Source organism: Atractosteus spatula, chromosome 21 (assembly GCF_055471065.1).
Source record: "Atractosteus spatula isolate fAtrSpa1 chromosome 21, fAtrSpa1.hap1, whole genome shotgun sequence".
Classification (NCBI taxonomy): domain Eukaryota; kingdom Metazoa; phylum Chordata; class Actinopteri; order Semionotiformes; family Lepisosteidae; genus Atractosteus; species Atractosteus spatula.
The window spans coordinates 13,192,310-13,217,957 of NC_142726.1; the positions used below are offsets into that span (position 1 = coordinate 13,192,310).

At 40.9% G+C, this 25,648-nt stretch overlaps 1 protein-coding gene across 1 annotated transcript in view; it reads right to left on the reverse strand.

The window, feature by feature from the left end:
- dok4 (docking protein 4) overlaps positions 1 to 25,332 on the reverse strand; it is a 48,492-nt gene extending 23,160 nt beyond the window's left edge. Inside the window, exons 1-2 of the mRNA XM_088939142.1 lie at positions 25,070 to 25,332; positions 1,084 to 1,296 (exon numbers count right to left, since the gene is read on the reverse strand). Of these exons, the coding sequence (XP_088795268.1) occupies positions 1,084 to 1,149 (66 nt within the window). The 5' untranslated portion in view covers positions 1,150 to 1,296; positions 25,070 to 25,332. The remainder of the gene's footprint in view (positions 1 to 1,083; positions 1,297 to 25,069) is intronic.
- Positions 25,333 to 25,648: the final 316 nt, after the last annotated feature.

Consider the following 25,648-nt stretch of genomic DNA (forward strand, 5'->3'; position numbering starts at 1 on the left):
AAACAAGAAACAAGCCCAGTTTGTTCCAATTGTAAAAGGAGCATCACACACTACTTGGAACAGAAAAAAACAGACCTACTGACAGCACACTTGTAATCATGTCCTCTGAAAAAATTGAGTGGCTGAAACGAAACCTACTTTAGGCACGGTAATCTGCAGCCCAGGAGCTATGGAGCACATCTGTGTCCCCAAATCCTGATAATTGGGGCCTAAATGTCCAGGCAGGCTGAAAAACAATTGCATTAGGGTATTCTGAAGCCCCAATACAAATAACCTGGCACCTGATGCTGAGAGCAGTGACCGCCTGCAGAATAAACCGACAATGAAACAGTCTCATGTTGTCGAGATTAATCTGTCAGGATTTATGATCCTGTGCACAGTGACGGGCAGAAAATTCCATGCTGGAGACTAACACAGAACTCAGCAACAACCTCGCTGGGTGAAGGCTCAGTCCCAGAGCTCTGTTACTAACAAGTAAACAGGCACAACCAACAGATAGGCACTGAAACAGAAAACAGAAATGATAGAAATTCTGGGAGGGTCTACAACAAGCCGAAACAAGGTGGAAAACTCATGTTTCAATCAGTCAGTATATACAGTATGCCTGGTAAAACGAAGTGTAACATCAGTCCTAAGGGGACTCAGCTCAAATGCACAGCTTCCTCCCACTTCAGTACATCTTGAAAACTGAACTGCCCAAATCCATAATTGATGGAATATTAATGCAGCAGTTTAAATATAAGTCTACGTGCTCTGTGCAATATCATTTATGCCACCCACCACTGCCTCCGACTCTTCAAGTCCTTTACAGCCACCTCCACTGCCCTGGAAGGCACTGCGGTGTAACCCACACACATCAGAAATTTCATGAAACAGCTTCTGCTTCTCACTGTGTCACACTGAAATCAACTAGGCCTTGCGCGGCTACCCAATTGAGTCCTGTCGCAGCTGCGTTACCAAAGGTCATGGAGAGAGACACACGCGGAATTTCAGATTACTGGAAAATAGCAACTGTGAAGCAGTGGGAGAGAAGCCAAAATCCCAGACCCAGGCAAGCCTGAAATGCAGTCGCACTTGACTTACCCCTAATTTTCTGCTTCTCATCCGAACGTAGCCCTGCTTGACAATATCGTTGAAGTTTGAAGCCATGTCTGTAGGCCTTGGGTTTTTATCATCCAGTCCTCCTGTCTGGAGCGATTCTCCTCCTGTCCTCCCTTCTCCCGTCTCCTCCCTCCGTCTTTCCCGAACACGGCCTCCTCTCACTCCCTCTCCATCACCGCCGTCCTTCCTTCCTTTCTGAAAGAAAAATACGGCAACTCTGCTTCAAAACAAGAAGACTGTAGGAGGCAAGGATGGACCCCCCCCAAACACATTTCACAAAGGACAGTTATCTTTTTTACAGCAAGAGAACAAACCCCTTGAAGAAAAGGAAAAAGTGTTGGAGCTAACAAAACTGGGCTACAAGATTTGAACAAGATCAAATCCTAATCATACTTCAAGCAGTTACCATGTGCAATTTTATCTTCAAGCATACTGCTAGCAGACATTGACTTTCTTTAAAGAGCTAGATGTGATAATGTCTTCCTACAGGCACTTAGTATATTCTTAGAATACAGCATTGTAAATCTTCCTTTTGGGAGAAAAGAGGAGAGAATTAAATTTTCATAGGGACTTCATTAACCAGACAAAATAATGAGACTAAATGCCTCTGCCAATGCTCATTTTATGTGAAATTAGAACTAACCCACACACATGAAACAGTAGTTTCTTGTGAATGAAAGCTTTAAAAAGGTGGCAGGCTGTGAAGTGAAGACAATACACAATAAAACACATTCTGATCCGTCTCAATCTACAGATAAGAAACGACGATACTGTCTGAGCTCAACCTCGAATTCCCACATCTAAAGAGATCAGAGGAGGAAACGTAGAGCAGGGCCTCACTCAAGGTAAAATGCTTTTTCTTACTACATTTTCAACCCCCAAATATGAAGGCTGTACCGAACAAACGGCACATCTAACTCTAACTTACAAACTCAAAAAAAACAATTAAATTTAAACATTTAAACAAAAGACGTGACCCGACATTTAACAAAACTGAAAATTAAAAATGAGCAGAACCTCTCAGAGCAGAACAGTCTGCTTACTCAATCCCTTCTAACGTCTGAACTATCAACAGCATGTAAATCAAAGCATCTACACATCTGCACTACTATTTAGATCATGCGCACACAGTTTTTCAGCACCAGAAAGTTAATCCCAAATAATTTAGCTTTGTAAACCAAACACATACTGGGTACAGGGTCGCCTAAGTAATAATTCACAAGAAATAACAACTCCCAAGAGTTAAAATGTATTGAAAAATGTTTACTGAGCCTTCATTCAAAGCAAATTTGGCTTAATCTGCTTGGCTGAGTATGAGCCCCTTGGCCACAGGACAAGGAGATGGGACCCCCCCTGCAGAGTAAGGAGGGGCCGGGGTGGAGCTGCACGGGTGGGAATGGGCGTGGAGGAGGGATGCAAAAGTCACATGCAAAGGAGAAAAGTCTCATCAGTGGGATTTATAGTTTTTTTTTTAAGTGAGAAAATGACATCAAGAAGCATTACGATTTACAACAGCGGAGGCAAATGGAATCTGGCTGCTGTCATCCACCCCCAAAACATTCATTGTAAACTCCATTAGAACATTTGCATGGAATGAAATGCTCAGAAAAAGCTATATTGTGGGAGTTTACAGGCCCTTTACTGTACCCTGGATAACTAAAAACACATTAAGAAGTAATTGATCAAAAGAGCTGCCTGCCTTCTGAGCTACACCGCCCAAATATGACCACATTAGAATTCTTGGTTTGTTGTCAAGGGATTATATCACCAACTTAGTGGTGGAAACAAGCCCTGTGGTAAAATGAACTAATCAAGTGTCAGGGCTCACACTGTCCACTGCTTTGGGCTTCAAAAGGAAAAAAAAAGTTCAATACGAAAAGGTGGAACACACAGAGAAAAATGTAAAACAAAACCTTAAAAAACATTTATTCTAATTTTCTCTTCCAATACCTTGCTCTCAGCTAAATGCCTGGGCTCTTTTAATAAAGTTTAAGATTCTACCAACTGACCGTTTCAAAATCGATACAGATCAATAGCTGTTTTCTTCAATTGATGGTGTGAGACTGCTTATTCTTCTCTAAATGAATATTTGCACACTCTGCTATACTGACTCTTTGAGAATTTCTATACCTGGGCTATCAGATAGGAAGTGGTTAGCATTTACCTGTGTCTGTAGTCCTCAAACAGGCTCATAATGCCTGCAATAACAGCCTGATCTAACTCCAATTGCCGGCTCTAAACAAGTTTGAAAACCTATTGGCACCTGGTTCTTAGTTTTCTGTTCAGATATGTTAGAGCGCTGTGTTCCAGTCATGATGCTAATTGGAAGAAAATGAAGTCAGACAATGACAAATTCTATTGCATTTCCAAACTGGGAGAAACTGACTAATGTAAACTGATGTTTCTCAATTAAACTAAATAAACTCTAAAGAGCTATAATTACTTTAAGTGGTCCATTTGAGAAACTTTGACAAGAAGGGCTAGTATTGTTCCAAAATGTAAGTGGTCTTCAACTGATGGACTAATACAAGGTTACTTAAGCAAAGGCCCTGGAACAGCCTGATGCTTTTTTACAGTGATAGGTGTACCTCTCTAAATAAAGACCAAAGTGCATTTTGGGGTAGATCGTTTTGCCTGCAATTGTATGATAAAAGTAAATCTAACATAGGGCCATTTGCATTATAGGAGGAAATACAGAGTTTTCAGACTTACAAGCATGTTTCACGACAGCTGAAGATGTAAAAAAAATTAAGGCCCCACTTAAGGTGGTTTTCCCATAATTGTTTTCACTAAAAAACATGGCAACTAACACACACAGACAACACTGCTACCAGCATCAAGAGATGAGAGATGGTGATGCTGAGAGTGATTTTCCTGTTTCCACTTTTTTAAACACATGCTATTGCTGTTCTTGGCATACACAGGACTGGAAACATCTCCTTAATTACTTATATCATACCACATATTGGGATCACAATATGATTATGATTTAGATCATAGGTGAAGAGACCTTACCTCTTGAAAGGCTTTAAGATATGCAAATGGAGGCAGCATACAAAATAATTTTAAAAATCAGAAGCCGCTGAATTATGCAAATCGATCTAGCTGAACTCAAAAACTCTAAAATAAAGGTATGAACAAACCCAAATTGATTTTGCTGTGCCTCCCACATAATTATATGGCCGGATGCCTCTGAAGATTATGGTGATGTAGTGATTGACCATCTCCTGTTCAATAACCATCAATACCCAGCTTGGGAGCTTATCTAGGGAAAGTGCAATTTGATTGATCTCAAGCTGTTTACAGAAGCAGCCTACACACGCGTGATTTCCAAACTCATTTCTTCAGATCAAGAGTGCTTAAATTCAAATCAAGCAGTGGCCTACTGCATTTCATGGGGGAAAAAAAACTGAAATTGAACTGTTGGGCACTAAAAAGACTGTGAAATAGTGCAGCAGCACATGGCCTCACAAAATCATGTCATAATCAACCTCCCCTGCCTCTCATTTTTCCTATTCTACTTGTTACCCACATTGGAAATGTATGAAATCCAGTGCAGTCCAGGAGCTAGAGCGGCAATCTAGGGTGCTCACAGACTGTGAGTCTTGTTAGGAGGAGATGGATTATGTAATGAGACTCCCCACAGCAGAGTCTGAACTCCCAGCCCTGCATGACAGAGGTGAAAACACTGCTCCAGAGGTGCTGCTACAGGAGTGGGAGAAAGCATTAATCACTACAACATTCTCATACCTGAAAACAGCAGCAGAGATTTGATTTTCATGCCTTCAGAAGGAAACATTGCCAGCTTTTCGCCGCTCTATTGAGATGAGGTGCACACACCTGGAGGGCTTTAACAAACAGGGTTTTCACTGGGTAATGATTCAGCTCGGCGAGCTAAAGGAGTTACATTTACCTTATTTCGAAAAAAATCATCCTCTCTATACCATTAAACAGAGGAATTTCTTCTTCCTACTCATGAGGTTTTTTTTTCCACACTCTGTTTACAAAAGGCCACAGCAGAAACACAGCCAACCAGTCCATTACGACCATACTGAAAGGTAAGGGAGAGAGTCAACAAGTATCTTAGTTTGTATTCCACTGCAAGAATTTGGCCCAGCTGCTTTGGTAACTAAAACACTGGTAATTCATTTCCGTGCAAATTTCCTCAAAGGTTTGGTCTAGAATTTCTAGTAAACAACATCCATAAAAAGATTTTCATCAAGGAGACACAAGACACACAAGAAAAATCAAGAGAATCAGACTGGAAGGCAACAGAAAGTATGAACTCAGAAATGTAGCATTGAAAACCACTGTTGCAAGTTATTTTCTGTGCTGTAGTGCTGAGATTGATGAGAGACAAGTGCCGCCTAGATAACTATTATCTCACCCACACCCACTCAGAGGTCAGGTGCATGGGGATCATTTATGAACCAGCCTATTGCCTGATAAGCTTAAACCACTCCACTGGGATATGTGGGTGTGTTAACCCATGACAGACAGGTGACAGCATGAGTAATTTATGAACACTGCACTAAAATCCATGTAGAGTAACGTTAAAGACTGGGTACAAGAGCCCTGTGCTGACCAGACATGACAGCTAGGTGCTCTCAGAAGGGAACGTACCCTGCTAAGGGCAGGTGAAGTCGAGACAATGGAATCACATAATCTTATGGAACATTAATCTAGGAGAAAGGACAGACATTTATTTTCTGTGTGAAAGGGAAACAAGAGACTGATTGTCAGTTTCAGGTCAATTTCATGAACCACTTCACTCTAATTCCCAGAGAGTAGTTACTGAGCTCCAAAACAAAACTCTGTGCATTGATGAAACAAAATGATGTATTGAAAATGAAGATAGAGAGGGTAGTCATTTCAGCTTGATGAGTTTAGGGGGAAAGAAATGTCGAACAGCCTCGACTTCTGAAAAACAGGACTGGGGATTAGCCATTCTGAATGGGTTTGGCTTTATTTCCATCAAACTAGGAAATGTGTTTGGGTCACATTAATAATGTTGATCTTGCAATACCCAATCAGTAGCAGGTTCTAGTTTTAGTCCTACTGCTGCCTATTTCCGCAATGCAAGCTTTTCTACTAAACCTACATGTGGAGGGCTGGTTATTTTATCACTTCCTTGTGAAGAGTGTGTTACATCTGTGTGGTTGTAACTCCTTTATCATTGCATGCACCTGACAGAAATGTACTTATAGCTGCAAGTTCAGCCACACAATATCGACTTGTCAGGGAAAGGTGTTGCTCCCTACAGGTTCCTAAGCTAAAGGCATACAAGGTGTTAATGGAACAAAGATCAAATGAAGTGAACTATTCGTATAGATGTCCTTGAAAGGAGAGAGGTAAATTAAGATTTTTGAACTCTGAAGGTTAATTATGCATTATAGGCAGGCTGTAATAAACTGCTGGATTTAGCAGACTTCTAGTTTTTCATCTTGATGCAATTAATGGAGACAGATTAACAACCAGCGTCTGCGTCAGCCTGGAATCCCTAAAGACCCCCCCCCCCCCCCTTCCCTCTCCCCCACCCTCAATTTGTGCACAAAAACAAATCCTCTCACCCAATTAATGCTCAGACTTGACTAATAACCCACCAGGGAGGTGAATGGGAGGGGCAGCACTGATGCCAAACCAATGCTCCAGTGAAATAAGGCTCACAGAACAGTTCTCTCACCCAGTGAGAACCAGTTGGTGTGTGAAATCAACCAGGCTGATAGTTTGAGGCAGAGCTACAGTACTAAGGATAAAGCTGTGTTTAAATATTGCAACATCTTCTGGGCTCTTAGGAGATATATTGGAATATTGAAGGATATTTATTGATGAATATCCTCGTCTCCTACTTGAGCGGAGCAAAATTGAGGAGAAAAATAAGTGTACTTATTTTTTAAGTGTACTTATTTCTTAGGTAAAAATGTAGGAAATATAGCAAAATAACAACACCCCATTATGTAAACATAAAAAACAACTGTAGATTATTTTCAAATGTTGAATACATTTTAAAACAATATTTGCAGCAATTTTATTACGTCCTTTCTTGCTGTTAGTATATACTGGAGACTATATACTGTTTTTTTCCAATTTCAAGTCAATTTCTGTTTGTACGTAGCGCCATTCAGCACAAGAGTATTCTCAAGGCACGCATCCATTGAAAAAAAAATGCCCATATTTTTGTCCCCCACCAGAAAGCAAATCTTAGATTTAGTAAGAATGAAAGATCTCTGCACCATTTGCATGGATATCTGATGCTATACGGTACGTTTTTCAAAGTGGGATGGTAAGATGAGAAGCAGCAGATAAACGCTTCTTGAAAAGGTTTTTATAAACAACAAAAAGAAGCAAATTTGTCTCTTTTGTTGAATGACATGTCCTTCCTTTTTGTTTCCATAGTGAAACCCAACGCAGAGGTCTTTGGAAGGCTCTCCAAAACACAGGGTACACAGCAGAGAAAGAAAACACTTTGTGTTGGCAATGCATCTGAAAGCTAGAAATGACCGATTTCTGTCATAAGCAGATTTGCTCACGCGTTCGGCTAAGGATATCCATGTTCGTCTGAAAGAGAAATGTACAAGGGAATCACCTAGTGCTTTATTCTGACCCTGATAAACCTGTCAGTTGCGCTGGCCTTGAGTGACTCCGGGAGCAGCCTTGACTCACAAGCTTTCTGAGAGGGAGAGAGAGCGAGAGGGAAGAGAGAGAGACAGATCTAGAGAAAGGCTGCTTCACTGAGATTCCCTCTATCGAGGTTCAGCTGGCTGGCATCCTACAACTCTGCCACTACCACCAGCAGATCAAACCCCCTGAGCAAGCGTGGGCATGTTTTTGTGGGTGTATGGATGCCAAACATCTCCCACTCTCAGCAAGTGAAGGAGAGCTGGAGTAGAGAACATTAAAGCTTCAGTTTCCTATTGTCAAACCCAATTTTACACCAAATTAAGCTCTTTTGTTGCTGAAGGAGCACCAGAAAGGGTCTTATTATGCCACCCTCCGCAATCATGAGTGCCAAACGCACTCTCTTAGCATATCCGTAACACCCATCCTTGTTCTGCCACTCTCCAACTGTATCTTTGGCCAAGCTGATTAGATGAAATCCTGCACGTAATCCATGTTTCAGTCTTCATTATGCTGCACATCTGGCCACTGAGGCTGGTATATTCACCAGACATAATTGCTTGTCCTCCAAAAAAATAAGCACAGGACAGAAAAGGACAAAAGCTCGCAACACCCCCCTCCACCCGCCTCCCCATCCAGTTAGCACAGTACTATACTGTTTAATTGGCATTTATTCCCTATAGACCCACATCGAATCAATCTGCAGGGTTTGCATTAAGTATTAATTGTTTAAACAAAAGATTTGTTCTTTAATTAACAGAGCGCCTTGGCTTTTCCAGTTTAAGCAAACCCTAACAGAACGCTTAACAACTGAGCTACAGATTAACTGATTTCACAGCTATTCAGAGGCACAGCATCTTCCCAAGGACAGGCATTCAGAATACGATCGGGCGTTCTGAGGGGTACAGCATGTAGACTGTGAAACACACATGCATGATCATTTCACCTCGGTTCACCTGAAAGTGAACCAGTGATCTATGAGCTGTGAGACTGGAGCACTAGAAAGCCTGTATCCAAGCCACACGACTTAGAGGCACTACTGTTGGTACACATGTTTCTGGTACCTCAATGAGGGCAAAGGCAGACCTGGCTAATGCATCAGTTCAACCAGCCTCAAGGGTTTGCAAGCAGTAAGAAAAACTAATAAGAAAGCAAAGCAAATAAGGAAGCAAAATTCAGGCCACCCTAAGCTACAGAACTAATCCCCACATCAAATGCAGAGCTGAATCAACTGTTGAGTAGGCTGGGTGATGGAGTATCTCCACAGTCATTTATGAACATGCAAGCTTTGCAACATAATCACCTCTGTGTGTGAAGTGATCCACTGTTAGGGGTATTCACCGATTTTCTGGTAGGGCGGCATTTGAAATGGTAGCGGTCAGAGGTGCTGTCTTCAGCGTGTATCCTGACACGCGCACAGTCCCAACACCATGACAGACTGCTTAAAGTCAACATTGACTACAAGCCTCTCCCACCTCATGCAAATAATGCAAGAACTGGAGGTCTTTATCTCTTGTAAAAGGGGAAGGAATCCAGTTTAGCTACTGCAGGGGCACGCACAGCAAAATAATCTATGACCCTGCTCCAGTTATCAAAACAAACAGACGGGTCATTACTGTCAATCCACAAGCACACACAAAGGATGGGAGTCTCACCAGGAATAACAGATGTGCGTGTGTGCGTTTTATCAGAGGGAATCAGCTAAAACAGTTAAAAATATTTTCCACTGCTCACTTTCATTACAACATAAAACAAAACGCAAAACATTTTTAATATAGAATGTGTGGCTTTTGCATTTGCTACCCACTTAGGTATTATATTTACCTTTAGCAGATCTTATACATGCACATCTATTTGTAGGAATATTTAATTAGCATCAACATGAACTTGCAGTGCACAAAATGGATTATAGCCGCATGTTAACAACGTTCTTCTTTAATTTAAACACTTGAAGCAAGTCTAGTAAGAACGACAAATAGATAAGAAACATTTTCCCAACAGACAGGCTGTCTTTAAAGATTTCTCAATGAAATGAAAATACCCTACAAATGCCTGAGCTAGTTCTCATTCTACAGCAGGATAAAGAGAGTGAAAAAAAACATGTTTTTGAAAAGAACATTTAAGCCTTCCATTTGCAGAGAACTGTCTATTGGTAATCAATGATCCAGGACAAGCAGTCTGATTTTCAAAGCTTTTGCACTTTATTAGGCAATGGTGTCTACAAGAAATATGAAGATACTTATACTTCAGAATAAAACACATGCATGACTTATATAATTAATTCAAAGACATGCCTTTCAATAACTCAGTTGTACAAACAACCATGCATGTTCTTCTGATGTTCTGTAAGTGCAGCAGGATGCCCTTAAGTACTGAGGTGAAACCTACTTCAGACTGGAAGGAAAATGAAATGCCTACAGATCCTGCTGTTAAGAATCCTGCTTTTTACAAGACTAGCACGAACATTTTTAACAGAGAATTGGGAGAAATACACACATTGCAAAAGGGTTTGCTTGGCTATCATACTCTGTTTTACACCAGTGTGCTTTTTGCATAATTTTGATTTACTGGCCGAGAGACAATATGATCCACATATACTGGTCAATGTACTCCGGAGCATTTTGCTTTTCAAAATGATGAATCCTTATGCTTTATCGGGGTGGGGATTTTAAAACTGCTTAAAAGAATCAGATGGAAGTGCAGGATTTTTTATGTGGCAAATATTATCGGATAAAGATTACAGCATATAACGCTATCAAAAAGGAATGACTAATAACAATTGTTGTGCATTTCTACTGCACATGTTATGGATCTCAAAGCACTTTTCCACTTTCAAATGATAAGAAGAGGCCCAGTTCATCCACTGTCATGCAGCACCTCTCGATAACAGATAACCCCATGGAAAAGGGGAAAACTCCAGGGAGGTCAGAATGTATAAGACCAGAGTGGAATTAGGCCAGGACATCGCGACTCTTAAAAACAGCACCAGGGGATTTTTAATGGCCCAGGTCTCATCTGACAGCCTAAAACACAAAAAACTAAAATCCTTTTAGAAATTCAATTACATAGATAAAAAAATAGATGTAAATTGGGGTGGGTCAGGATCTAAAGGTTCAATGCTAAATCTTTAACGCGTCAATACTTAATGCAGCGCAGCCAAGTTAATGAAAGCGTTCAATCTAAGTTGTCCCTTCAGGCTGGTCCCAGTGCAGCCCCTCAGCTCTCCTCCTCAGAGTCGTGCCTACATTGCTCATGATGTGTTAATAGCGTCCTGGGATTGGCTTGCCTGACCCTCAGCATTAACCTTTAGGCTTAGTGCAGACAGCCGCCTCTAGCAAAAAAAAAAGAGCTGTAAACTGGATTAGTAGCACCTCTTTTGTTGGACAATCTTATCAGACGGGGTTAACCATTTCACTACCCAGCCCTGACTGAAAGTCAGAGTCCTTTTTTTTAAGGTTTCTAAACCCAGCTTTTGATTTTACCACACCTGCCCCAAATTTCTGTCACTTCAGATAAATATGTAAATCTTGTAAAAAAAAAAAAGGTACAGACAAGAAGATGCCATTCCTCCATCCAGCTCGATTGATATAAGGATCTCATCTGGTCGCTGCTCCACAGAAATCAGGGATTTAACATGTGTATCTGGCTTGTTCCACCCTCCCAGAATCCTTAGTATGAAAGGGCACCTCCTGTTCTCAGCTCGGCATGTAGTGCCCTGTAGTTTTTCTCTCTCTGTTTTATGGTTCACTGTTGGTTCTGGTTATAAAGAAATGTAAACTGTGAGGTACAGGCCAACTGTTTAATTTTGTCATTTTTTAATTTCCATTGCAGCTTCTACAGCGTTTGCTATCCCTCCAATTATAGGATCATCTACAAATCTAACAAGCTTACGAGCTATATCATAATCTTGATCACTGGTAAAAATTAGGTAGAGCAGAGGTCCAAATTCAGATCCCTGTGGTACTCCACTAATTACATCCCCCCAATATGAGCATTCACCCCTTAACTGGACTTCTTCTTATTCATTAACCAGTTCCTAAATCACAGATAGACATTCAAGTTAAGGCATACCACCTAAAATTTAAGAATTAATCTTTAATCAAAATGGGAAGATGGCCCTGTTCCTGCAGAAAATAAGCTTTGCTGTGATCAAAGTACAAGTACTGCCACTTTAATGACAGGCTAATAGGTTGCTAACAGAGTAAATGGGCACAATTATTATGATCTTAAAAAAACAGGAAACAGAACAGCTTGGAGAAGAGATTTAGACCTTCACAGTGAAGCACCTGAAGAACAGAGATGAAGACCTTCACAGTGAAGCACCTGAAGAACAGAGATTTAGACCTTCACAGTGAAGCAACTGAAGAACGGAGATGAAGACCTTCACAGTGAAGCACCTGAAGAACAGAGATGAAGACCTTCACAGTGAAGCATCTTCACCCCCCAGGACTTCACCCCCAAACACTGCCACCTCTCCTCGTCCACATCAGCCTCTCCGTGGAAAATACCTGCTGTATTCTTCCTGCACTGCCTGTCCCACACCTCTGAATATCGCAAACCCCGCAACAGCCTTTCATATGACACAAGAACACAAAAACACATCCTACAATATTGACTAAAGAGTCTGACATTCTACTATGAAAAAATATAATCATTTATTCATCACATGCCTAAAGGCAAAGGAAAGAAATGCAATTTCCACATAAATACAGTGAAGCAATTGTTTGCTCTTTTGGTTTGCTTTTTAAAATTCAATACACTTTAACCTTCCCTTTGCATTGGAATGTTACAGGCGGTTTTATAAATATTTCCTCTTGTTCTTTGCTGTAATTCCTCCATTAAAATAAAAAAGTCTAACAAACCAGTGGGCTGGCCCTGGGTTCTGTGTTCTCCACAATGCCTTTTTAAGCAAACTAAAAAAAATCTTGAGCCATTTTAATTCAGAGAATTAAAATTATAGCAGAATCATAACTGAGTCAAGGGACCTGAATCCTTAAACCTATTCATGAAAAATAAACTAGAGCCAAAGCACTATTTCGAAAGATCAAGAGATGACTAAAGCTTTCACTAAGGCTGTCCTAAGGTTCATTTTGTGCACATCACAGGAAGCAATCAGCAGCAAGGAACTTTATTAGAACTGAAATTAATAAAAAGTGAATATGCTAGGTTTCACAATGTAAACATGTTAAGGATCATTGTGGTTAGAATATCAGAGTGACAGCCCTTTTTCCACATAAAGTCCAGACAAGGTCTCTAAGAACTCTTCATGACCTCAGTCTCTTTTCCTGCAGATGCTTCGTTATTGTCTGCATTGAACAAGCAATTCACATGGACCCAGACATTCATGAAAGGCTTACCTTTCTGTTAGAGAATCAAATTGTAATGAAAATGCCTGTTTTGGAGGCTAGATTCAGGCTTTAGCTGAATTCCCCTACCTCAGCTGCCAAAGGGGAAAAAAATGAAACTGAATATTCTGAGGCAGAAATATGTTTCTTTAAAACCCCACACTCAAGAGGGTACGTGACAATGGAAAGGTACACAGAGTCTTGGCAACAGAAATAATCTCACATGAAGATAAGCAACAGAACCCAGGAAACATAACCAGGTCAGATCAAGATCTGTGTCAAGATGGTAATCAGAAAGCACACGCTCCAAAACATTTAAATTCTCAGCTAGTTCAAAGTCTTTCTTCACAGCATGTTGCTGAGTTATTATAAGGCATCTGCCTCATAATTTGTGCACACAGTACATGTCCACGACGACATCATGTGTTTTATAGGTTTTTGAGACACTTCAATAATAAAAAAAGACTTGGACATAAAATTCAAAGGCAGCTCATAACACCAATCAGGATATTTTCTCCTCTGGGTTTGATCTGAAACCCAAAACAGGCTGTCAGAAACTGAAAGCCATTTACAGTCATTACAAAGAAACTCCGCTCAACGAGAATTAGCCAGAGATTCTCTCCAAGGTCCGGTTTTTCAACTCCGAATCGGAGCCTAATCCTTCGTTTTGTACATCCTGAATAGCAACTATCAGGAAAAGAGTGGGAGGAGTGCTTCGGCACTTTAAATCTGGGTCCACAACATGCTTATTTGTGCAACACTGCAAATCTGAGAGCCAGGATGTTGGATGCCAATTTCTCAGCAGTTTTTATGAGCAACCACATTCTAATTCAGCCCGGAGTCAAGAGTTGAACTAAATGAAAGAAAATTTTGTCTTCTGCAATTTAGTGGGCGACATTAAGGCAGAACAACAATGAAAATGTTTTTCCCAAGAAATAAAGAACAAATAGCTTTGGCTATTTCATTGAAGGGGAGAAAACCAGTTAATGACTTAAAGTAAACACAGCTCTTTTTATTTACACAAGCTTTTATGTTTGTGCTATGGGGGGGGGGGGGACAGAACTTTTTAGATATCCATTACAAGCATGCACAATAGGAATGCACATACACAGCATTATTTACCACAATACAAAGTAGGACAAGACTGCAACGATGCTCATGAATGAAGTTTAGCAGATGCTCAAAATCAAGAGAAATCCTCAGCCACAGCTGATCATCAACTCTGACTGCACTGGTGGTTTAAATGCTGCCTGTTCTATGAGACAAAACAATATGGACTCGCTACAGAGCGAACTCAAAAGAACATTATAACGTTAGTGAAATAACCCTTCTATTTAGACAGCCCCAGAGAGAGAAGATTGACGCAATATTTTATCTGGAAACCCTCTCAATCACTTTATTGTTGCTTCACAGTAGCTGTTTTGGTATTAAAAGAAAAACAGTTTGGATGTCATTTTGGTCTGTGCATGTAGGTAAAAAGGAGAAGCTGTCTGAAACAACAGAATCTTTTCCCCTCTTCTAAGGGCTTTTAGTCATGGTGAATCCAAAACATTTCTAGCAAAACTGGCAAAATAAAATGCTGAAAAACGAGCTGCATTTGAAATAAGATCTGCCTGCATTTTTGTTAAACCTCTGGGTAAATAAGAAGTGCTATACTTCATTTATCTCTGCCTTCAGCAGAATTAAGATCCAAACGCAATTCTCTGCTACTATATGTCATTTGATGTCTGATTTATGTCTTCTAATTATTCAATTCTTACTTTTGGTGTGGTCCACATCACTGCAAAATGAATAGCTGCAATTCTTCTCATTTAGTCTAACACCAAGCATTTTTAGCATTTCAGAGATATTCCTGGTTCTGTAGTTCACATTTCCTTTTTTATCACGGCCTGTGCACTTTCAGCTGTCGGAGGCCACCTCCCTTCTGGAGCTATTTTATCTTTACCTTCAAAGCTAAAGTCAAAATTGTTGTTATAAATAAAATTTAAAAAGTGAGCAATTCAAGAAGCTGCAGTATATTGTGATGCCCCTTTTAAAAAATCAATAACAGTTTAGGGAGTTATCACATATTGTAGAGAAAAAATGTGACAAAACAGAGTTTTATGACGCATTTTCATGTAGCCTTGGTAAGCCTGAGAGCACGAAGGAGGAAAAATCTGGCAGATTCCTTTCGAAGAGGGCAGAGGAGGGCTACAGGGGATTCATTAATGTCAGACACTTCGTGCTTGCGAGCAACAGTTCTGAATTTCACTTCACTGCAGATATGACATTATCCTTCAAATGCTAATACTCCAACAAGGGCTTGTTTTCCACAAATCAATACAAGTGAGCAACAGGAGAAATTATTGCCAGACATGGAAAAAAAATCTAGCACGCAGCATATACAACCCAAAGTCTTGTTAGAAACCCTCTGGAGACTGCAGGGGTGTTGGGAAAGTTTTGAATATTTGGAAAGATGAGAAATAAAAAGGTTCATCTTTCTGTATAAACAAATGAAATAATTCCTGGAGAAGTATGTAGCTCAAAATATTTGCCTTCATACTTGATGGGCTGCCTACATCTTCCACAGTCCTGGAATAGCCTTCTGAATAAATTCCCCCAGGAATCTCTTTCTAACAACCTACAGCAAAAGGTAGGTACAGTACCATGTTTGGGAAAAAAAATATTAAGATGTTAAGAAGATCAAGAGCACGCTGTAGTAACGAAAAATTCTCAAGGGGTATCAGTTAGGTTCCATACCAAAAGACTTTTTCAGTTGCTTCTGTAAGACATGACTGTTTAGCAGTTTCTTCACTGTGTTGGCATCACACAGCACTAATGACAGGTCCAGTGCGCACCACTGCTTGGTTATATCAGTGTGTCACTCTCCCAACACTCAATCTCAGCCAATATACTCGGGACTCCGGCTGGCCTAAAGGGCTGTTTGAGATCACCAAGTCAAACTAGACAGCTCTACATAAACAGCCAACGGCCAAAAAAAAACCCAACAAATTTCTGAAATACCTGAGCAAACTCTCCCCCTTGAATGTAAGAAACTCAACCGAAACCAAGCAAAAAAAAATGTTGCAAACACAGGAAATGCCAGAAACAATTAAACAGTGACTGACATCTGGTTCCTCACAGGCAAACTTTGTGTAAAATATTAAAACTGCAATATGATACTGTAACACAGAAAGAAAAAAAACATTCCAACCTATACTTGTGTTTACAGCCTGTAGGAGGTTCTCTGCTCTCAAAAGCTCAGCCCTGTAGGTGTAATAATGCCCAAGGTCTCAATCACACAATTGTTTGATCTTGTCAAAGCTTATTTTCACAAACCTTATCCAAATACCTGCTCGACAGAAAAACAAAACAGCAGAGGAGCCATTCTTTGGAAAATCCTCTTAAATGCACTTCAGTTTCAGACAAAAAAGCATGGCATTGCAAGACAGAAGATGAAGAGGAACATATTAAAGTTTACAAACAAGGGGAGGTATTTTGGCCCATCAACCCTGTTTGGCTGTTTGTAGTTAATTGATCTCCAAGGGTCTCATCTTGCTGTTCCTTGAAAGAAACCAAAGTTTCAGCTTCAACAACATGGCTGAGTAGCTTGTTCCATGCTCCCACAACCCTTTGGGTAAAGAACTGCCTCCTGTTCTCAGTTTTAAAAGCGTTTGCACACAGTTTCCACTTGTGCCCACTGGTTCATGTAGCAGAAATGTGGCAAACATGTAGCAAAGGGTTTGCATATATCAGACTGTCTCATACCCCTCTGCCTGGAGGACAAATTGACAGTCAGCAACTTTCAACAACGACCTTCCACTTTAAACATCAAACCAAAATGTAACATTCAGATGCTGATAATAATATTTAAAAATCAAATAATGGACTATACCATACGGTACATAGCTGTAATTTCAGAGCAGTAGCTGCCCAGAACCAGATGACCAGATGTCTTGGGGTTTCACAGAAGTCATCAAAAATAACAAAGAAACCAACACGCAATTCAAAACAAATGTCCATTTACAAAGTGCACTAGGGCAAGAAAAATATCTGAAAAAGAAGCAGACAATACCGACAACACAAAAATAGCCAAACCGTGGTTTTACAGGGAACGCGCCACTAGCAACTAAGAAAGAAAACCAGGCTTAAGACAAAGCAAGAAGTGGAACAGTACAAGCTTCCAATTAAAACTAGATCTGAACAAAGACTGACCTCCTTCTAAATAAAGACCCTCAGCTCTACCTCTGGCTCCTCCTGATGGACAGGTAAGAATCTGTGTGAACCAGAGAGTCAAGGGCTGTAACCTCACACAAAATAGCACAGCAGAAGCAAGACAAGAAACACGTCGACAAGAAAACACAGCGGACCGAAACAAAAACAAGAAAAAATGAACGCAAATATACAAGAACAAAAGACAACAACTCTTTTAGCAACACCAATAATTTAACACTAATAATAACAATGAGTATGTATATGCCAAATAAAATGTCCTTTCCTCATGTGTTCTAGTGGATAACAAATAGGTGAATGAACAATGAATACATGAACCTGAAAGACCTCAGGGGAGGTCATGTGACAAGGCCGTGTACGAGCCCTCAGGCACAGTCTTCAATTCATTTCAAGGCTTTCCCATCACAGAGAAGGAAAGTGAACCTCCCTGCGGCTTTCAGGAGGTAACTGGGTACCAGTTTGGAAGACCATGACCTGTATCAGGCTGGTATGATAGTCCTATGCTTATGCACATTTTAAATCCACAAAATGAAAAGTATCACTCGGTTGCAGCTTTGAAAGGAAGCTGGACAGTGTCGGGCCCCCCTGGGCTCCCAAAGACTGAGCTGACACACTGGAATCTTCCAAACACCACTGTCCAACACACACAGCACCAACATTTCCACACCCCAGTAACCGGCGGATTTCTGGAAGGGGGGGACATCTCAGAAACAAGAGGGGAATTCTTGCCCTGCTATCAATCAATAACCCTATTTCTTTATTCTGTCATTTGTACAAATGGTAAACAAAATCATTCAAATAAGAGGCCACTGAAACAATCACAAAACATTCAGACTACACTTAGTGGAGCGTAGGTGTTGAGTACATTAAGTTGCTGTGTCACTATAAGCCTAGACTCTCACTTCACTGGTGATTTCTGACACAGCTACCAGTCACTTTCATCAATCACCTTTGGTTTGAACTGTTATTCGGTTCCTCATTGCTCAGTGTATAAGCTACAATATAGGTTCAGGTGGGTAGCTGCGTCAGCATGCGTAGGCTGCAAAGGAACAAGTAATAGGTTTATTCCATGCTGAAAAAAAGAAGAAAGAGAACACAACGTTTCGGCCGTGGAGCCACACCTGAAGAAGGCTCCACGGCCGAAACGTTGTGTTCTCTTTCTTCTTTTTTTCAGCATGGAATAAACCTATTACTTGTTCCTAAGCTACAATATGTTTGCTAGTAATAATAAAAAGCATCTTGATGAAGTGGTGAGCATTCTGGGTTGGGGGTTAAAAATCCCAGGCAGGAAGCTGCCATTGTAGTCTCAAGCAAAGTACTTCACTTAGTCGTTCCAGGAAAAGCCCTCCTGTACACAGGTTGTCACTGCCAATGCAAATTTGATCTCAACTGACTTACCTGGTAAAATAAAGGAATAAAATCCATCCTGCTTAGGTATTCTATTGTATACTGCCTTACTGCAGAATGGCACACTTTTCAGGCTAACGCACTTAAGACCAGACCACAACAGCACTAAAAGGTCCGACGTTCTGAACACTTTAAGGCAAAACGTTCTTCACTTGAACTTGAATGACGTGTGAATAACGAACAGAAGCAAAACTGTCCTGCAAAGCAAGTGCGACCTTAAAATACTGCTGTGGAGAACAGCACGAGTAAAACTAAATTATCATTATACTAAACTACAATGATAGAACATTAGGTGCTTGTTATTTGTGCTTTCTAACAAAGAATATCCAGGCACTGACTGGAGGCAGCAGCCTTCAATTTGAGGTATAAACACATGAAGTAGCTACCGTTATTGCCTGCTAGATAAGTCTGCCAGTGCAGTTTGGTTTAATAACTACCCGAACCTTACTGACACAGACAATCCATAAAGAATTTATAACCGTCTTCCACTGACATTTAAACTGAGTAGCCTTCAGGGATTAAAGGCTGTCAAATGATTTTAACGTTAAAGGAAGAGTCAATATCTGTGCTGTTTTTTATTGTTGCTTTGTGTCATTTTCTTTTACCGTCTAGTAAAAAAAAAAGAAACATTTGAAGTCCCACACTCACACCAAGGACACCACGATGTGGCAGGCCACCTTCAAAGAGACACAATCACGGTACACTGAAGAACAACCTCCACATAGCTTTGAGCTCCTGGCACTCAGCCTGCTATGAAGTTCACAAGTTCTTCCCAGAGCCTGTAAGGTTTATAACAAAAGAGGGAGGGATGACAGCAGGCAAGTTCAATGAGACTCGGCTGTCAGTAATCCGCAATCACTGCCGATGTCATTTCCTCTCCTAAAACACGATACGTACTGTATGTGACCCCCTTCTCTCCCTCATATACGTCTTTTGCCTCCCTCCTCCACCCCATCTCCACCTCCTCAGCTGCCTCTTGGTCACTCCTCCCTCTGCAGGGGTCCCAGCCTCCTTGTCTTGGGGGCAGGAGGACAGCTCTCAGCCAAGCAGGTTGAGCCAAATGACTAAAACATTGCATAAGCCTTTCAGTTCACTCAATTTTTGGATATTGTTATTCCTAGTGAATGCTGCTTTTATCCAACGTGAATGCAATTTGCACCCATTTACACAGGTGGGTATTTTACGGGAACAATCCTGGTGAATCACCTTCCTCAGTGGTACAATAGCGGTGTCTCACCTGGATTCAAACCCAAATCCGTCCAGTTACGGGTCCAGGATATTAACCACAGCTCCCCACTCTGAAACAAAAAATCTCTTCTCCACTGCTCCACTAGAAAAACGCTTCCTATCTGCAGTATGCAGTGACTTCCACGTCTATTGATATTTCACATGGGTGTTTTTCCTCTTTTTCTTCTGCCATGCACCTATAGCAGATACTCATTAAATGTTGGGAGCAAAACAGGACTCAGGCACCCAGATGAAAGAGAGTTCTCAAGCTACACAGGAAAAGAGCCCAAACCATTCTACAGTTAGGAATTCTGTCCTTGGGACAAGACTACGTCCTTGAGTTCATTCCAGGATGTAGGAAAATTCTCGGCTCTCTGCTGTCCCTCTCTTTTCTGAGAGACAGTTGCCTTGGAAAATTTAAAAAAAAGAACAAGACGTTACAGACTAATTGAAGGCTCCTCTTCAATCAAAAGAAATTACAGTACTTAAGTTGAAGCCTTCTTAAGGGTACTATGGTTACAGAAACATAAAAAAGCACTGAGAATGGAAAAAGCTATTTAGAAGCAATTGAATCATACTGTATAAGATAAATATAATGGGGTGGACAAAAAAGACAGGACAACCTGCCAAATATATTAACCACACCTTAACAAACTGTCATTAAACAATTAAAACTCCTTTAAAAAGTCTGATATGCCTTGAACAATCCTTAGCACCAATCGACAGGCGAGTCTGTCGTTTCACAGGCAAGAAATGCTGCATTGGAGTCTAGGTGGTGATTAGAGGGTTTTCTCAGGGTGTGTGAGGGCAGGCTGGTTGGTTCCAGGAAACAACTCCCATAATCCCTCGTACTGGTGATCTCTTCTTGCTCAGCTGTGTTATTCTGCCATGGAGAGCTGCAGGAGTGCTGAAGGGCTGGGGCGAATGCCCAGACTATGTCTCTGACTCTACGATTTCAAACTGGGAGATGCTTAAAGCAGAGAGGGTGAGGAGAGGGACGATCCTAGGCCTGCGGCAATTTTGTTGCACTTTCCGCAGCTTGATTTTGGAGAATGGGTTTCCAGAAACACACCTTCTTCTCTTCAGACCTGTCTGCCACTCCACTTTAAAATCACACCTGTTGTCTGCTACAGTGGGTCTCCACCCTGGTCCTGGAGGAACACAGTCTCGGTTGAGCTCTAAATCTCCAGTGCTAATTGATGACTTAACAGAGCTGCTTGCTTGTTCAGACTTTTATTTACCTTGGCTATCCCCAGTATGGAAAAAACACCTCACTTGCTTGCCTTTTTTTGTCAACAGCCCTTACCAGCTGATCAATTAATGATGAACAGACACAAGTGGGAATGACAGTGCATCAGACACGCCCCCAGTAAGTGTTTTTCCTTCTGCAGAGGTTATTTTTCAGGCAACGCACCTACAGTAAATGAGGTCAGTTCTGGAACTCAGAAATTGGTACAGGGGTGATACTAATTACAAATCCCCTTTGACCCCTTTGAAATTCACAGATAGGTCCCACATTGTAAACTGAAATCAACTGATCTCTGATTAAGAACTTGGTTAAGTTAAAAATTAAGAAAAAAAGACAACCTTCTTCCAGGACCAGGGCTGGGAATCACTGATCGGCTATACACCTACTTTATCTTGCTAGTTTCCTTCGTTCAGCACAGACAGCCATTCTTTAAGTGAGGCATTTAAAGCAGACTAGCAGTCAACTTAACAGCACCTCCATCAAACAGGACACTAAAAGACATTTGTAACATCCGTTTAATTCAAAACACAGATATATCCCAACTATACAAGCTTTCCCTTGCACAGCACGACAATATACTCTCTGTATCCTTCCTATTCTCCACCTTAAAACTCTCCAATTATCACAAAGGTATTGCAATTAATCACAGTAGCCCTCTTTGTTCAGCTCCCACAGTGCACGATTTATGTATCCACAGGCACCCAATGACAGTATATGATTTTCCAGGACAGATCTTGTTTAATTCTTAGAACCTGGCAGCAACAGGACATGGCGCATGTACAGTAATATTGTATATTAGTCATTGACAGCGAAACAAATGTATCGATTGGGTGTTGTAAAAGAGCTTCGAAACAAAGTACCAGTGGGAGCTGGGGATTCTTTCCTCTTTCGCTGGCATAGCGGCCCATGATGGACTGCACCAGAGCACGCCGGCAGAGGGAATGACTTTTTAAAAAATGGGTGCGCGGAGGAGAAAGAACAGATGTTCCTTTAGCGACGCTTGTTCATTTTTCCCTCCAAGCTGTTTAATGAATGGTCTGCTGAAGGTACTGAGCAAAATGCTTCCATGTGCATCTGGGCTCACTAGGTTTTAAATACAGGTTGGGCATCGGGCAAAAGACGGCTGTGAGGGTCTGACTCTGTCTGATCCCCTACCTCAGCTTCTCAGTTAACACACGTGCTCTTCAGTGACTGACTGTCAGGAGTTCAGGACCAAACTGCCAATACTAACACAGTGTTACTGAGGTCAAGTGGTCCGAATTCAGCTAGGCCGTCTGCCGAGCTTGAAAAGAGCAGCTCGGATCAGTGCTCCACACACTTTTCGGATGTTCTCCGTTCATCTTCGACCAACACAGTTGGGAAAAATCCCTACAACTCTGGTGCAATTTAAGCTCCCAACCAGGGAGAGGGTGGAGACGTATTGTATACAAGGACCATGATGCTACATAGTCTGCAGTCTCAATTTTTAATGAAAGCAACCATCGACTCCTTTAGAGTGAGAATGACACACCGCTCCTGATAAATGTTGAAAGAGTGAAAAACTCTTGTTTAAATACACCGCAGGGGGTTCCTTTAGTGCACAATTTTCTTCTTTGCTTCCTCTTTTAACCTCCCCCAAGTACAGTTTACATTTAAGATAATAAAAATGGAAATGCCTCTCTCTAGAAAATAATAGCAGAACATCCGCTGGGCGAACCGTGCATTCAAATTTGTAGAATTCATTCATTTCAAAGAGGAGGGAGAATTGTTTTTCACTCACGGCTTTGTGTGTCAGTCTCAATATGCTTGTGCAATAACAGCAGATCTGCAGCCTTACTTTAGATATAAATTGTAAAGTCAGTGTTTGCTTATCAAACACTGTCACGCCAGGTTAGCTTTGTAAGGTGCAATGCTTCCTTTCAAAGAGCATCAAATAATCACAGTAATGATACTACTGAATCATTCATGAAGCACCAATAATCCCTATCTCGGGGATCCAGTTGTATAGGGAAAAATCAATTTTTAAAAGTATGACACGTTCACGATACTTCTATATAACTAAAGGTATACGAGATGTGTACAAATCATTCTAACCAGGAACAGGTCATTTAATAACTATCTTAGAAGACACTTCCAAGCCTGGTATTCTGAAAAATGTTACCGTTTGGGAAATGTATGGGCTAATTCTGCATATTATTTTTATTTTTGTGTTTAAAAATGTACAATAGTCCATGTTTCTGATTCAAGGTAGCACAGCATGTTCAACTTTATATGGGGAAATAACCATCATCTCACAAACACCGGCTGGATTATTAAACAATATTGTTTTTTATCATGCAGATTTTGCGCTGAGATTAATTATATCCCTAAATGAATGTCTACAACAAAGCAGATAAAGCAGAACACTTTCGTCAGTGAACGATTCTCGTTTGCAAAAACAAAGGATTTAGTTAGAATTAATTGTCTTGGAAGACACAATAGAAGCAATTATTAGCGACACTTCATCTCGAAGGGAAAACGTATACATCTAATCTATTTTAAAACGGAATTTACGATGTCAGAGTTGAGCCCTCTTTGTTTTCTCTCATCCGCAGAACAGATCAATAGCCGTTTAGTATAGCCGTTCTGGGCATTTGTGTTTTGAATGTTGTGAAAATTTATCAGATGTCAATATTGCTGTTTTGGAATCTGCAGAATAGATCTGTCAGCGAGATTCTCCACGAAACGATTCGCGCAGCGCTAAAGATCTTGCTTGAATTTATGATCCACAGTTTTCATTCATATCATCTAAGACAAAGATAAGATTATGGGTTTGCTAGAAACAATTTTAAACTGCGAAGATTGTTTTCAGTTAAGCTCTAGCTGAATTCGGACTTCACCCTGACTACAAATAGTTTTTTTTTTAAAAAAAAGATCTAACCCCACCCCAACTGTAACATCCTTATAAAATATTCAGGACAGGTCTGGATTACCAAATCTTTGTTTACCACGTAAGATAAACAGCTGTAATACCAGATACCAGTCTCGTCAATAAGAAAGCTATCCTGTCTTCAAATTACGCGTTACGCGCCCGTATAAATTAAAACGTGTTCATGAATGGAAGAAGGTCGATCGATCACCTGTAATTCTGCGTGCGGAACCTCTTTTTTAGCAAAGTGGATGAAGTCACCAGAACGATGAATGGAAACAGCATCATACCTGCATGCATTTATTTGCCAGATGTATTGGAGAGAAAATATTTGGCATTTTTAACTTGATGTAAGCTTTGGTCCTGAGTGACAAAGTTCAAGTTCTTGGGGGTACTACACACGTCAAAGGTTACAGCACAAAGCTATAACGCCTACACACACGCTGTTTAGATCAGCCGAGCAAAGTATAACGATAAAAGTCGTGAATGGGCGTTTAATGCTCAATAATACTGTTCAGCCTATATTATAAAGTAAACTTTCTAAATATTCTCCTTTAATATTGGTATTATCTGCCCCCTGAGAAAATGCGTTCAAATGTAGCCATAAGCATCAGAACCGCAAAGAAGCTATATAATACAACTCTAAATGTATCAGACAATAAAAGGTGTCTTTCACCGTTTGCTTCTCAATAAAGAATTGCTGGATCAAAAGACAAATCAGAACCTAATCTTGCCTAGAAACAGATACAGCAATAACGATCAGATGAAGTGTGTAAACCCCGTTAATTATCTTTGGTAGGCTGCAAAAATGACAAAGTGCGGAGGGAACGGAAAAGGTGATAAACGATTCTTTGGCAATCGTTTTCTGCACACACAATTAGATTAATTCAAGGAGAAAACGCGTAATCATCACACCAAAGGCAGGTACTGTAGCTACTAATAGACCTCCAATACGTGCGCAAACGCTTAGGAACGACACATCCTGCTATGTGGTGCCGAGTCCCCACCAAACTGGCAGCCTACCTGGGAGACGGGCAGTCACAGGCGCGGCTTGATGCGGGCGACCCTGACAAGTTCCGTCGCTCCCCAGCCCAGCGGATGCGTCTGTGACCTTCAGGTGCAGTACGGCTGCCGGGGTAAAATGAAATGCAAGTTGTTCAATAATCCCATGAAGGCTAGGGTGCTGTGAGCGTGTACGACTGTCTGTATTTGCAGAAAGCAGAGGCAGATCCTTGCCTGTAAGCCGACGGCAGGCTCCAGCCCAGCTTGATAGCTCGGAGCTGTATTCAGTGTAGCTTCTCGGAGCCAAGCTATAATTTAGCTAGACAAGTTTCAGCACAGTCCCATTCTACCGCACATCACAGTATGTGTGCGCACACGGGTTTTGCTCATTTTCCTCGAGTCCAGTCCAAAATCCTTCGTACAACACGTTTAGATTGTGTTCTTGGTTTCGGGTAACTGCCCTTGGCTTTCGTCTTAAGAACCTAGGAAATAAGGAATTTTCTTCAAGAAAAATATCTGCTAAGAGCACCTAATCAAGGATATACGAGTATTCTCCACAACACGTTTCATAATCTTACAGCGTCATATCTACGAAAGAAA